The sequence below is a fragment of the Geotrypetes seraphini genome, chromosome 7 (assembly GCF_902459505.1).
Source record: "Geotrypetes seraphini chromosome 7, aGeoSer1.1, whole genome shotgun sequence".
In the NCBI taxonomy this organism is placed as follows: domain Eukaryota; kingdom Metazoa; phylum Chordata; class Amphibia; order Gymnophiona; family Dermophiidae; genus Geotrypetes; species Geotrypetes seraphini.
The window spans coordinates 195828994-195843004 of record NC_047090.1 but is presented as its reverse complement, the minus strand read 5'-3'; the positions used below and the strand labels follow the sequence as shown (position 1 = coordinate 195843004).

The window sequence follows — 14011 nt, the reverse complement described above, 5'->3', positions numbered from 1 at the left end:
GACATAAGGGAGAAGGATACTGGATGGAATTGGGTTGGATGGAAAGAAAGGGGGCTGATGGAAGTGGGGGGAAGGGAGAGGAGAGAGTGAAATGCCAGACCATGGGGGTGTGGGAGAGGAGAGAGATGCCAGACCATTGGAGGAGGGAAGGGAAGAAGATGGATGCCAGACCAATGGGGGTGAAGGGAGAGATGGAAGGGGGAGGCATAAAGTTTCTGGAAGGGGAATAGAAGGAGAGAAGATGCCATATAGAAGGGGCAGAGAGAGGGTAGACAGTGGATGAAAGGAAGAGAGTGACAAGAAGATGAAGAAAGCAGAAACCAGAGAATGAGATGCATCGCTGTTTCTGTGATGTTGCATTGTATGCAGAGTCCAGCTTCTTGGTGCTTCAGTTTAAACTTTGTCTATGTATTTTTATTCTATCTCCCCATTTACAAAACTGTAGAGCGTTTTTTTTAGCGTTGAGCTGTTACCACCATGGCTAAAAACCACACTACAGTTTTGTAAAAGGAGGAGGGGTTAGTTTGTGATTACATACTAGGCGAAGGTGTTTTCTGTGTGTTCGAAAAGACATGGTTTTCTGTTAGGATTGATCTGTACTAGTCTGGCTTGTTTAGTTTTACAATGGGTGTATTGATGTTGTACTGCTCACTGCAGTATGTAAGATGCTGCCTTTTCCTAGGTACACTCTTGTGTGACGTGTGGCTTGTTACTAAAAATCATGTTTTTCATACAGATGGGGGGGGGGGGGGGTGTCAAAAAATGATGGGCCACGGGTGTCACATATGCTAGGTACCACTGGATCTAACTATGATACCTGGAGCAATGGAGGGTTAGGTGACTTGCCCAGGCTCACAAGGAGCAGCATTGAGATCAAACCTACAACCTCAGGATGTCGAGGCAGCAGCTACTGCCACTACTTATCCTTTCTACTGCGCTGCTAGATGTACACAGTGCTGTATAACCACTAGGCCTCTCCTGGTCCATTTGTGTGGTCATTCTCACTGGTCTGTGCCTTGTCTGGTTCGTCTGTGGGAGTGTTTTACTCTTATGTAACAGGAAAGATCTATGAAAAAAAATCTCTAAACACTTTCATCTAGCAATTATCATTGAGGGTCAATATTCAAAGCCAGTTAATTGGGTAAGAGAGCCTCTTGCTCGGTTAACTGACATTAAGTAACTATGTGTTGGCAGCATAAATGATTTAACTAACTGTGAACTCAGTGGCACAGACAGGATGGATTCAGTTATATCTCAACTAGAGAATGACACGGGGACACATTTTTCCCTGTCCCCGCAAGTTCTTTTCCTGTCCCTGCCCCATTCCGGCAAGCTCTGTCTTCATCTGCACAAGTCTCAAACACTTTAAAATCATAAGTGTTTGAGGCTTGTGTGGTTAAGGCAAATCTTACAAGAATGGAACAGAGGCAGTGACAAAACTCATGGGAACAGGACTGGGAAATTGAGTTCCTGCGGGGACAGGAAAAAATTTCTCCCTGTGTCATTCTCTAATCTCAACATACCTTAGAAGCTAATGTCTTGCGCTCAGTGGGTATTTAGCAAAATCAACCATAAAGCTCATGCATACAGAAGAGAAAGGTGAATGTTTTGAAATGGCCTTCAGACTTGAATGTTGAAAATATGAAAAGTATGCAGAGCAACCTAAGAGTATTTCAGTGCTTGAAAAGCTCTGCAAGGAAGAATGAGAAAAAATTCTAAAAGCAAGAATAGAAAGAGTTAACTTGCTGCAGGGTACATTTGGAAGCTGGACTGTTATAGAGTAACTGAAAACTTTTGCATCCCAAACCCTCTAGAGCAGGGGTAGGCAATTCCGGTCAGATTTTCAGGATATCCACAATAAATATGCAGGAGATAGATTTGCATCTCAAGGCAGGCAATGCATGCAAATCCATCTCATACATATACATTGTGAATATCCTGATCTGCCTGTAGCTCTCGAGGACCGGAATTGCCTACCCATGCTCTAGATGAACTGCATTCTCATTCAAATAAATATGGAAAACCATCCAACTAAAATGGGAAAAATATACACTGAACTTCAACTTGCTCAATTGAAAAAGGAGAAAAAAGACCTCAGTGGCCGTTCAGACTCTTAGAAACAGAGAATGAACTTCAGTCATTGATCAGAAAACCTCCATTGGCTCATGTTCTCATATTGATATCGTATATAGAAGTAGAAAGCCAGAAAGAAGCTGGGCTCAGTAGAAGATCTAACAAAAGTGACTTCAAAGCGGTTCCCAAGTGAACAGATGTTGTCAAAAGCTCTACATGATGCAAAGCTGTAAATGTAGCTTTCTGCCAATTTTAATGCGTAATTTTTAGGGATTAAAAATTTGAATATAGAAGTGCAATGGTGAAAATAAGAATTGCCGCTGCAGGGTCAGACCAGTGGTCCATCGTGCCCAGCAGTCCGCTCACGCAGCAGCCCTTAAGTCAAAGACCAGTGCCCTATTTAAGTCTAGCCTTGCCTGCATACATTCTGGTTCAGCAGGAACTTGTTTAGCCTTGTCTTGAATCCCTGGAGGGTGCTTTCCCCTATAACAGCCTCTAGAAGAGCGTTCCAGGTTTCTACCACTCTCTGGGTGAAGAAGAACTTTCTTATGTTTGTACGGAATCTATCCCCTTTTAGCTTTAGAGAGTGCCCTCTCGTTCTCTTCACCTTGGAGAGAGTGAACAATCTCTCTTTCTCACTAAGTCAATTCCCTTCAATATCTTGAATGTTTCGATCATGTCCCCTCTCAGTCTCCTCTTTTCAAGGGAGAAGAGGCCCAGTTTCTCTAGCCTCATTGTACGACAAATCCTCAAGTCCCTTAACCATTTTAGTCTCTCGTCTCTGGATCCTTTCAAGTAGTACTATGTCCTTTTTCCATGTACGGTGACCAGTATTGGATGCAGTATTCCAGGTGGGGGCGCACTATGGCCCGGTACAGCTGCATGATAACCTCCGATCTGTGTTTGATCCACTTCTTAATCATTCCTAACATTCTGTTCGCCCTTTACGCCGCTGCTGCACATTGCACAGACAGCTTCATTGACTTGTCTACAAGTACTCCCAAGTCTCTTTCCTGGAAGGTCTCTCCAAGTACTGCACCGGATGTCCTGTATTCGTGTATAAGATTTTTGTTACCAACATGCATCACCTTTCATTTATCCATGTTGAACCTCATTTGCTATTTCGTGGCCCATTCCTCAAGCGTGTTTATGTCTTGTTGTAGATCTTCACAATCCTTCTGTGTCCTTACTACTCTGAATAACTTTGTATCGTCCACAAATTTAATCACCTTGCTTGCCGTACCAATTTCCAGGTCGTTTATAAATATGTTGAAGAGCACGGGTCCCAGCACTCCACTTGAATAAATAGGTAACATTTCAGTGTGCATTTTTCCCATTCTAGTTGGATGGTTTTCCATACTATTGCACCTGCCATCTTTAAATTTTCAATCCCTAAAAAAATGCAAGTAGTAATTATGCATTAAAATTGGCAGAAAGCTACATAAGAATAGGCTTACTGGGTCAGAACAATGGTCCATCAAGCCCAGTAGACCTTTCTCATGGTGGCCAATCCAGGTCACTAGTACCTGGCCAAAACCCAAGGTGTAGCAATATTCCATGCTACTGATCCAGGGCAAGAAGTGGCTTTCCCCATGTCTTTGTACCATGTAGAGCTTGTGTCAACTTCTGTTCACATAGGAAGTATCAAATAGAGATGCCTCAACTTTTGCACATGGCTGGATCTGTCAGCTAGGTTACTTATTAAATCAACATTTTTAAAAATTAAGATTTTATTATTTGGCCACTTTGACCTATCCTGGTAAACCATCTAATATGCAGTTTTCGTCTGTCCTTTGTGCATAACAATCTACTCACTCAAGAATTGTATGATATGAAGAAACAGAAAGGGAGGCTGGGACTACTCACAGAATTGTGATCCCTCTGGCTTTCTAGAAGGCTCTTTTTTATGCCTCTGTTTTCTGTGAAGAGGGTGTTTGTCATTTTTGCTTTAGTTTTTTATCATTTATGAAATGAAGAAAAAAAATCTCCTGCAACCATGGAATGGGCAGAAGTGGAATACAGAATAGCAGAAGGCTGGCTCTAGCCCCTAATGGGATTTGGTAGCAGCATGTGCGAGTTTGTTTCAGAAGTCAGAAATGAACAGATGTTGGTATAAATTACCTCTGTGTCTGACGTCTTGCAAATTAAAAGCGCGGTTGGCATCACTAAACAATTTCAGCAGGTTGGGGAGGAAACAGGAATGGATCAAAGGAAAAAGCCATTACTCTGGTAGCTTTGGTAAGAATGTATTACGTTGCATCAGATCAGAATCATGTGAATGAGGGAATGAGAAAAAATCTGAGGAGTTTCGGAATTAATCAGGATAAATGGTTAGATATAAAACTAAACAAATAAGACCTTGACTAGCTTTCAAAGGAAACACCTTCTTTAGGTCAGAAGAAGGTATTGACAAAGCTGATATTTTCTCTTTTTTAATCTCTGTTTCTGACTTTTATTGGAATTGAATTCAGATTTAAGTATGTTTATTTAACTGATTTTTTTTTTCTTTTACATTCAAGCAAGAGAAATGACTCGAGGAAAGTTCCTGAACATCTTGGAGAAACCCAAGAAATAGCTACAGATGGTGCTGTGCACCCAGAACTCTTCCTGCTGACGACAGATATTCTTTTGAACCAAGATGTTTTCTCTCCGTGTGATTTTAAGGCACTTCTCCCATTCTCTTCACTGGCCATGGCTTTCAGCAGAGTCAAGAGCTTGCGAGTGGAAAGATGGAGTTTCTAAAATAATAATTTTAAACTTGTGAAATCAGGAAACTCTCTGCAGAAGAGAGAGGAACTTTATAAAGTATCTCCCTTTTTAATTTGAACTCTTACACTGGTATTGAGAGAAGAGTGGCATTTTGGGAAGTCAGCTGACACCACATAGTACACTAGACTATGCTTAGGAAACCACAGGCTTCCACATTGTTTTCTTCTTCCAGGGAATAAGCCAATTTCCTTCTCGTCCCAGCTTTTGATTTGTCTTGGTTTAATTTATATGCAATGTATAAAATTATCAAGTATTAACAATAAATGCAAAATATCCTGCAGTTGTTCTCTGTGTTCTAATGTTACCAGGTCTTTTCTGGCTGCCCCCTCAGGGAAAATGAGTTCCTAAGACAGTCTGTGTTCTCCTAGTGTTACGCTTTAGGTGCTCTCCCACCTCGCCTTCAGTACTGAGCGGGTGTCCTCCACCTACACTCCTGCCTTTAAATCTTAACCACACTGACTTGTAAAGCACCCTCTGTAGTCCCTGACCTTCTCTACCTCTTCATTCCTTTGCAGTTCCCTACATGAACTGCATATACGGTATTTATACACCATTTTTGTTCCGTGTTTCTGTAATACTGTAATTAGATTGTAAGCTCTTTCAAGCAGGGACTGTCTCTTGCATGTTTTATGTACAGTGCTATGTGCATCTGGTAGCGCTATAGAACTAATAAATAGTAGTATTTCACTGTCATATTTTCAATATTGAAGGAATCTGCCTGTCCCTAGTGACTGAAATCACAATATTGAAGCACTACTCCCCACTGGCAGCAATGACCTGCAGTGGCCACCGTGAGGACGAGCTACTAGGCTAGTTGGACCATTGGTCTGACCCATTAAGGCTATTCTTATGTAGCTTCTGTTTAGACAGATCTGGGAGAAGCCACTTCTTGCCCTGGATTGCTGCTACTATTTGGGGTTTTGCCAGGTATTTGTGACTTGGATTGGCCTCCGTGAACACGGGATAGTGGGCTAGATGGACCATTGGTCTCATCCAGTCATGCTATTTTGTTCTTATGTTCAGACTCACAACTTTTCCCAATCCTATATTCTTTTCTCTTTTTTCAAATAGGAGACAAAAGAGGCAGTAAACCACATACAAGTACAGAGCAGTAGATGGAAAAAAACAAAACTCTATTTGAACTTTTCCAGTGCTGAATGCTTGGGTAATCTCCCCAAATCCATGAACCACTTCTGAAACTCCATACCAAATACCATATGATACTGATTCTTGTATCCTTCAAATGTGCTGCTCTGCCCTCTTCAGTTCTAATCGAATCCAGTTTCTAAGTCGCTCTATGCCTGATTAGGTTCAAGACGACTAACAATATAAGGAATTATAGAATGTATAATCTACATTATATTATAGCAGTTCGAAGAGAACCGAGTTATGAATGGAGAAGAGAGGAATTGAGGTTCAATGACTACGAGAATAACAATTGGGTGATACTAGGTATATTGAGTTAGTTGTCTATGGTGTGTATGCATTCAAAGAGAGTTTTTCATTTTTTTCAGTATTTGTTGTAGAATGCTGTTCCAGATCTTGGTGCCAAGATAAGTGAAAAGCGAGTTGAATCTGCATTTGTATTTAATTCCTTTGGGAGATGAGATGAGATGAGTAGTTGAAGCGATTTCAGTTTTCTGGTTGATGTTGGCCAAGAATTGAATAAGTTTATGACTGGCTCTGCTATTTTTGCATATAGAATTTGAAACATTATACAGGATAGTTTGAAGTTTTGACAGGTAGCCAGGCTAAGTTCTTATAGTAAAGCAATTTGGAGTCAAATTTTTTGAGCTTGAATATTAGTGTGATCACCATGTTTGTATCATCTGTAGTTTGTTCAGGAGTGTACAGTTTAGACCTGCATAGAAGGAGTTGCAGTAATTCAGCTGTGACAGTATAAATATTTGCATTAATACAGTAAAGTGGCACTCTTGAAAAAAAGTTTGATTAGCCTGTATTCTCATATTTGTAGAAGGTTTTCTTCCTTAAGTTGGATACTTGAGATTCATACGATAAGGTCAAGTCAAGTATAACTCCAAGGAACAAGTTCTCTCTTCTGCAAACAAACCAGAAGTTGCTTCTCTATTCTGCTTGGAGTTATTTTGTGGTTCTTTATGCAGAATTTTTACAATTTTGCAGTTGTTGCAAAGACCCCTTTATCCGGCAACTGCATGGCCTGCTTGGAGATTGAGCAGATGTGGTGGTCTGCAGCTGGCAGGTGTCTCCTATGGGGACCTGTTCAGCCAGTCTGCCAAAGATTTCTGGAGCTTGGTACCCATGTACTTAACATTATCAGGAGCTTAAGCGCAGGCTGTTTGGCATCAATAGCATACCTAAGGGGCACTCACAGTGCCAGCTGTGTTTCTTCCTTCCACCCCCCCCCCCTTCCTTTTTGTTATAAGAGTGGTGGTCCATCAACAGGCTGGAGCTTCGGGCCACTCGCTTGGCCTTGCTGAATCTGGTGTCTCTGCTGTCAAAGCAGTCGGAGTCTTCTCGGACAATGCCACAGCGGTGGCTTATATCAGCCAGCGGGGGGAGCACAAAGAGTGCTCCATGACATATGAAGCCCAATTGCTGTTCCATTGGGCAGAGACTCATCATCATGCTGTCTCTGTAGCGCATGTAGCCAGAGTGGACAATGTGCAAGCAGATTATCTCAGCAGGCAGACTCTAGACCTGGAAGAATGGTCGTTCTCCCCCAGAGCATTTCAAGCCTTTGTGAGACATTGGGGTCATCCTTCATTTGCCTTGATGGCAACAGCAAAGAACAAAAGAAAAGGGATTGGGACTTGTATACTGCCTTTTTGTAGTTACACAATCACACTCAAAGTGGTTTACATATAAACAGGTACTTATTTTGTACCTGGGGCAATGGAGAATTAAGTGACTTGCCCAGGGTCACAAACAGCAGCCCTAGGATTCAGTCCCACAACCTCTGGGTGCAGTCTAGTCTATTCCTTACCTCACAAGAAAGCAGTTCGATTCTTCAGCAGATGACACAAACCGTAAGCGCAGGCTTACACACCTTAGTTCAACCTTGTCCTTCAACTGGGAACCTGTACGTATTTCCTCTCTGGTCCATGATTGGCTGTCTGATACGTAGAATTGCTCGCCATCCGGGTCTCATATTTCTGATAGCTCCAGAAGGCCATGGTGTGCTGTGGTTGTATGTGGTGTTGCTGCAGTGTGGGGTCTTTTGGGAAGAGAACACATATTGATATTACTGATGAAGCCATTATTAGTGGTGAGGAGTGCCCTGGATCAGTAGCATAGAAACATAGAGTATGACGACAGATAAGGGCTGGCAGCCCAACAAGTCTGCCCACTCAAGACTAGCCTCCCTCCCTGGGGTATCCATTTTTTAAGCATAACTCTATGGTACCCCTACCTGTTTGTCCCATCGATTCTTGAAGTTGATCACGCTACTGGCCTCAACCACCTGGCGTGGAAGACCATTCCATTGATCAATCACCCGCTCGGTGAAGAAGTATTTCCTGGTGTCTCCATGAAATCTTCCCCCCACGAGTTTCAGCGGATGCCCTCTTGTCGCTGTGGGACCCTTTAGAAAAAAGATTTCTTCCTCCACTTCAATTCGTCCCGTGACATATTTGAATGTTTCTATCATGTCCCCCCTTTCTCTGTGCTTCTCGAGAGAATATAAGCGCAGCCTGGACAGACGTTCTTCATATCGGATGTCTTTAAGTCCTGATACCATCCTAGTGGCTATTCTCTGGATCCACTCCATCCTCTTCACATCCTTCCAATAATGCAGCCTCCAAAACTGGACACAGTACTCCAGATGGGGTCTCACCATGGCCCTGTATAGCGGCATTGTGACTTCAGGCTTTCGACTGATAAAGCTCCTGATGCACCCCAGCATTTGTCTGGCCTTTGATGAAGCTTTCTCCACCTGATTGGCAGCCTTCATATCATCCACCAATCAATTACTAAAGAAGTGTCAGAACCAAATGGATACACAAAATTCACTTCTTCAAACACATGTACTGGATGAGATGTTTATACCACGCCTCAGAGACCGAGTATTAGAGCAAAATTTGCAAAATACTTAATTCGGTTCTAGTCTCAATCATTGGCAAGTGGTAAATTTGAGTATATTCATACTTTCATTATTATTATTAAATATCTCAATTTTTCTTTACATTAAATTGTTTATCAAAAAGATTTTTTTAAACCAGATGTATTAACATCTTTAACACCAAATACTATGAGAAATATGAAAGATAGTGCATAATATTCAAAGAAAAAGCACTTATCTTGAAAGATGTTCACACTGTTTCACCTGAAGTGGCTTCATCAGGGGAACGACGTGGACAGTGTCTGTAATAAGTAACAAAAGTCACAATTTATCAGTAGTATAGTATTTGAATACAAACAAGTACTTAGGCTTTAAATTTAATGTGTTAAATTTCTTAGCAAACTTACGGAACAGGCGTTGACTTCAACATATATTTCTCAAAAAATGGCGTTGGTGAAAACCAACGCTGAGCTATTTAAAGAGCTCATCAATCAGCTGTCGGTACAGCGTTAGAAAACGTCAAAAAACGTCAATACGTAATGACGTGCACAAAGCTGACACTGCAGGAAAAGTGCAAAAAAATAGTTTTTCCATGAGTTTACTCACTATTGACGTGAGACTCACCGGTCTATAATTTTCAGCCTCTGACCTGCATCCCTTTTTGTGGAGTGGGATAATGTTGGCAGTTTTCCAGTCCAGGGGAACTTTTCCCTTGTTTAGGGAAAGATTGAAGAGCCCGGCCCGACATCACTCAATTCACGAAGCACTCTAGGGTGTAGATTGTCCGGGCCCATAGCTTTGTTTACCTTTAGTATCGATAGCTCCTGGTAGACTTCGCTCACAGTAAATTCCATGTTCTGGAATGGGTCCTTCAAACTTCCCTTTGTCTGTAGCTGAGGACCAGATTCTGGCGCTTCGCAGGTGAAGACTGAGCAGAATTAATTATTGAGTAATTCTGCTTTGTCTGCGTCCAAGTCTGTATAGCTGCCGTCCGGTTTCTTTAGCCGCCCAATACCGCTCGTGTTCTTCCTGTTGCTAACGTATTTGAAAAAAGATTTCTCCCCTTTCTTCACCTGCCTAGCTATGCTTTCTTCTATCCAGAGTTTGGCCTCTCTGATTGTTGATTTAACTCTTCTGGATTTAGCTAGATAGGTTTCTTTAGCTTCTGGTCGTTGTGATTGTTTGTAGGTAACGAATGCCTTTTTTTTTTTTTTTTTTTTGCTTTACTAGTTCTGAGATTTCCACGGAGAACCACTGTGGTCACTTATTGCGTCTTTTGCTCACAGTTTTAATGTATATGTTGGTTGCTTCATGCAGTGTTGACCATAATTCCTCCACATTGACCGTCGTGCTTTGGTTTTGTAGCACAGTGTATACGAAGTTCCCCATGCCATGGAATGTTGTTACTCCTTTGGTTTTGCCCACCATGAGAATGGGCTACTGGGCTTGATGGACCATTGGTCTGACCCAATAAGGCTATTCTTATATTCACATGGAGAAGAAGGGGGAGTTAAGAAGTTTGAGTGGCATCTTCTGCAGTGGTTTGGGGAGATTATCCAAGAGTTCAGCATCCCCATCCCTATCTACTAGAAAATATATTATCAAGGTAAGAACCTAATCTTTTTATTTCTGAAGCAAGAAACTCAACATGGGCATGTCTTGAAATATTTATCTTTTAGGGGTAAAACACTAAAAACATATAAAATATACAAGTATAAAAATATATCCCAAAAAACATAAATAAATCAATTTAAACAAATAGAACAAAAAAATAAATTCATACATACATATAAAAAAATAAGTGCTAGCGCACGCTTACCGCAGCTTAAAATTGCTTACCGGGGGATATGCCAAGGTGTCCTAAGCTAAAGTTCAATGTATGCGCACAAACCACATGAGGCAAATCTGTTAACATGAGCCCTTACTGCCTACAAGATAGCTAAGCTGTCAGTAAGGGCTCGTGTACTAATTTTTGGTAATGGCTATGAATTTGGAAAATGCAACATCCAGAAAAAAACCCCACATAAGTGCACGCTAAAGTGGACCCCATAATATGTAGAGAAACCTAAATGCCATAAAATTAATCTATATAAATTTAAACAATGTATATAAAAGTTATTATATGTAAAACTTACCAATTTAAAACAGTTTACACAATGAATCCTAAATGTCTAAAGAACTACAATCAATAAAAATCCTAATCATATATATACACCAAACAAAATAATGGATTGTAATTAAAATTCCACTCCCACCAAAAGAAAATGATCCTAATTAAAAACAATGAAACTTCCATCTGCTGCTCTGCATTTACTTCTCTTACTTCATACACAACCCTCCTCTGATAAAGCAAAAACCCCATTAAATCAACATCTCACAGTAAGGCTGGTCTCAGCTTTGTAAAAGGGGCCTCACGTTTTTCTGCATGTAAAATACTCGAGTAGAAAAAAGTTTCAGATAACACTATGGAGCTCATTTTTTTAAAAAGATAGATGTCCAAAAGATGGCATAAACCAGCAACTGGACATCTTACTAGTCAAAACGTCCCAAGTGAGCATTTTTTAAACTGATTTTTTCAATGTTTTTCTAGTCATTTTGTCTCCAATGCATCTAAATTTTAAGGAGGTGTGTTTTGGTTAGGATTAGGGTAGGTTTAATACTTGAACACTGAAACAGTGCATATCTGTAACAGCTGCAGATACTATGGCCAGTCCTAGAAGAGCTGCAAGTAGGTCTCTGGAGTAGCCTGGTGGGCAGTGCAGTGGACTGCAGAGAAGAGGACCCAGGCCCATATGCCACCCTTGTGATGTAAAGTGTGAGCCCACGAAAACCCCATGTTACTGCCATTTAGGTGACACCTGCAGACATAAGGGCTATTGGGGTGGTAGGCAGGTGGGTACAGTAGGTTTTGGAGGGCTCATCATATAATGTATAGAGGTTATGGTGAGATGTGTACCTGGCACTTTTAATGTGGAGTTCACAGCAGTGCCCCACTGCTCTGCTGGCATATCTTTGTGGCCAGTCCATTAAAAATGCTGGTCCCTCCTACAAGTAAATGGCTTGTTTTGGTTTCTTTTTGATAATGGCAAAAGTAAAATAGATTTCTAGCTGGACCATTTTCAAAAAAGGTTTGAAAATGGATATTTTCTCCATTCAAAATTTTGGATGTTTTTCTCAAAACATCCAAAGTTGGACTTAGACATCCTATCAAAAATGCATGTCTATGTAAAACGATTTTTGTTCCTGGGCAGTAACAGATCTGGGCACAAACAGATCTGAAAAGGTTATCATGCTGTTGTACCAGGCCATGATACGCCCCCACCTGGAATACTGCGTCCAACACTGGTTGCCGTACATGAAAAAGGACATAGTACTACTCGAAAGGGTCCAGAGAAGAGCAACAAAAACGGTTAAGGGACTAGAAGAGTTGCTATACAATGATAGGCTAGAGAAACTGGGCCTCTTCTCCCTTGAAAAGAGGGGACATGATCGAAACATTCAAGATATTGAAGGGAATTGACTTAGTAGAGAAAAAGAGATTGTTCACCTTCTCCAAGGTGAAGAGAACGAGAGGGCACTCGCTAAAGTTAGAAGGGAAAAGATTCCATACAAACGTAAGGAAGTTCTTCACCCAGAGAGTGGTAGAAATCTGGAACACTCTTCCAGAGGCTGTTATAGGGGAGTCAAGAAAAGGTTGGATGAGTTCCTACTGGAACAGAACATACGCAGGTAAGGCTAGACTCAAATAGGGCACTGGTCTTTGACCTAAGGGCTGCCGCATGAGCGGACTGCTGGGCACAATGGACCACTGGTCTGACCCAGCAGCGGCAAATCTTATGTTCTAATTGCTCATGCCTAAAAAATATAGAAAATATCTGTTATTTCCATAAAACTTTGCTTTTGTGACCAGAGTAGCCAAATTTTGTAATTTAAAATGTGAAAACACCAAATTTTCATCTTTTCATTCTTATATAGTCATAAAAAGCAGCATATGAATCACAATTAACATTTATTTATATTGAAGTAATACAAAGATGACCACAGAAGATTTAGATGCAAGTAGTTTTTTAAGATTTGTGATTATATTGCAAGTCGCTTTCATGAATCAGCTCCCAGATGTAGTCTCTCATCTTGTTCTAGTGGAAACGCTCACCTTGCTCCTCTGAGTATGCTCCCATGTTCTCCTTGGATTCCCCGAAAATAAGACCTACCCCAAAAATAAGCCTTAGCAGGATTTTCGGGGTAGGTCTTAATATAAGCCCTACCCCCAAAATAAGCCCTAGTTCCGGGATTCGCCAGCAGTTCCCCTTCCCTCCCTCCCATCTCTTGTGCAGCAGAACCCTTGAGCGAGAACTGCTCCTGCCGCACAGCCGAACCCCCATCCCTCCTTCTCATCCGAACCCCGCCGACTGCGAGCAAGCCCTAGTACATACCTCCCTAAGCAGCATCGGGGCAGCAGCAGTCTAAACAGGCTGATTCGGCCTTGTCCGCCCGTGAATTCACTCTGCCACATTACTGATGACATTATCAGTAATGCGACAGAGTGAATTCATGAGCGGACAAGGCCGAAGCAGCCTGTTTAGACTGCTGCTGGCCCGACGCTGCTTAGAGAGGTATGTAGGGCTCGCTCACAGGGTTTGGATGGGAGGGAGGGAGGGAAGGATGGGGGTTCAGCTGCGGAGGGGGGGTGCTCATAGAAACATAGAAACAGACGGCAGATAAGGGCCATGGCCCATCTAGTCTGCCCACCCAATGACCCTCCCCTACCTTTCTCTGTTAATAGATCCCACGTGTCTATCCCATTTGGCCTTAAAATCAGGCATGCTGCTGGCCTCAATAACCTGAAGTGGAAGACTATTCCAGCGATCAACCACCCTTTCAGTGAAAAAGAATTTCCTAGTGTCCCCGTGCAGTTTCCCGCCCCTGATTTTTCACGGATGCCTCCTTGTTGTCGCGGAACCCTTGATGCGACTCGTGAGATACTTGAATGTCTCGATCATGTCACCCCTCTCTCTGCGTTCCTCAAGTGAGTACAGCTGCAACTTATCCAGCCGTTCCTCTTACGGGAGATCCTTGAGTCCCAAGACCATCCGGGTGGCCATTCTCTGGACCGACTCCAGTCTCAGCATA

The 14011-nt window shown here is 41.9% G+C and overlaps 1 protein-coding gene across 7 annotated transcripts in view; it reads left to right on the top strand.

Annotated features, from left to right (window-relative positions):
• Nucleotides 1–5533, top strand: part of LIN52 (lin-52 DREAM MuvB core complex component) — a 358493-nt gene extending 352960 nt beyond the window's left edge. For 6 of the 7 annotated variants that reach the window (XR_004540048.1, XM_033951067.1, XM_033951066.1 and 3 more), the window contains one exon: nucleotides 4593–5122. Coding sequence is in view for 3 of the 7 variants with exons in the window: in XM_033951067.1 (XP_033806958.1) it covers nucleotides 4593–4648 (56 nt within the window). In the remaining 4 variants the exon portion in view is untranslated. Of the gene's footprint in view, nucleotides 1–4592 lie in introns of all 7 variants that reach the window. The other variant, XM_033951064.1, reaches the window with a different exon arrangement.
• Nucleotides 5534–14011: the final 8478 nt, after the last annotated feature.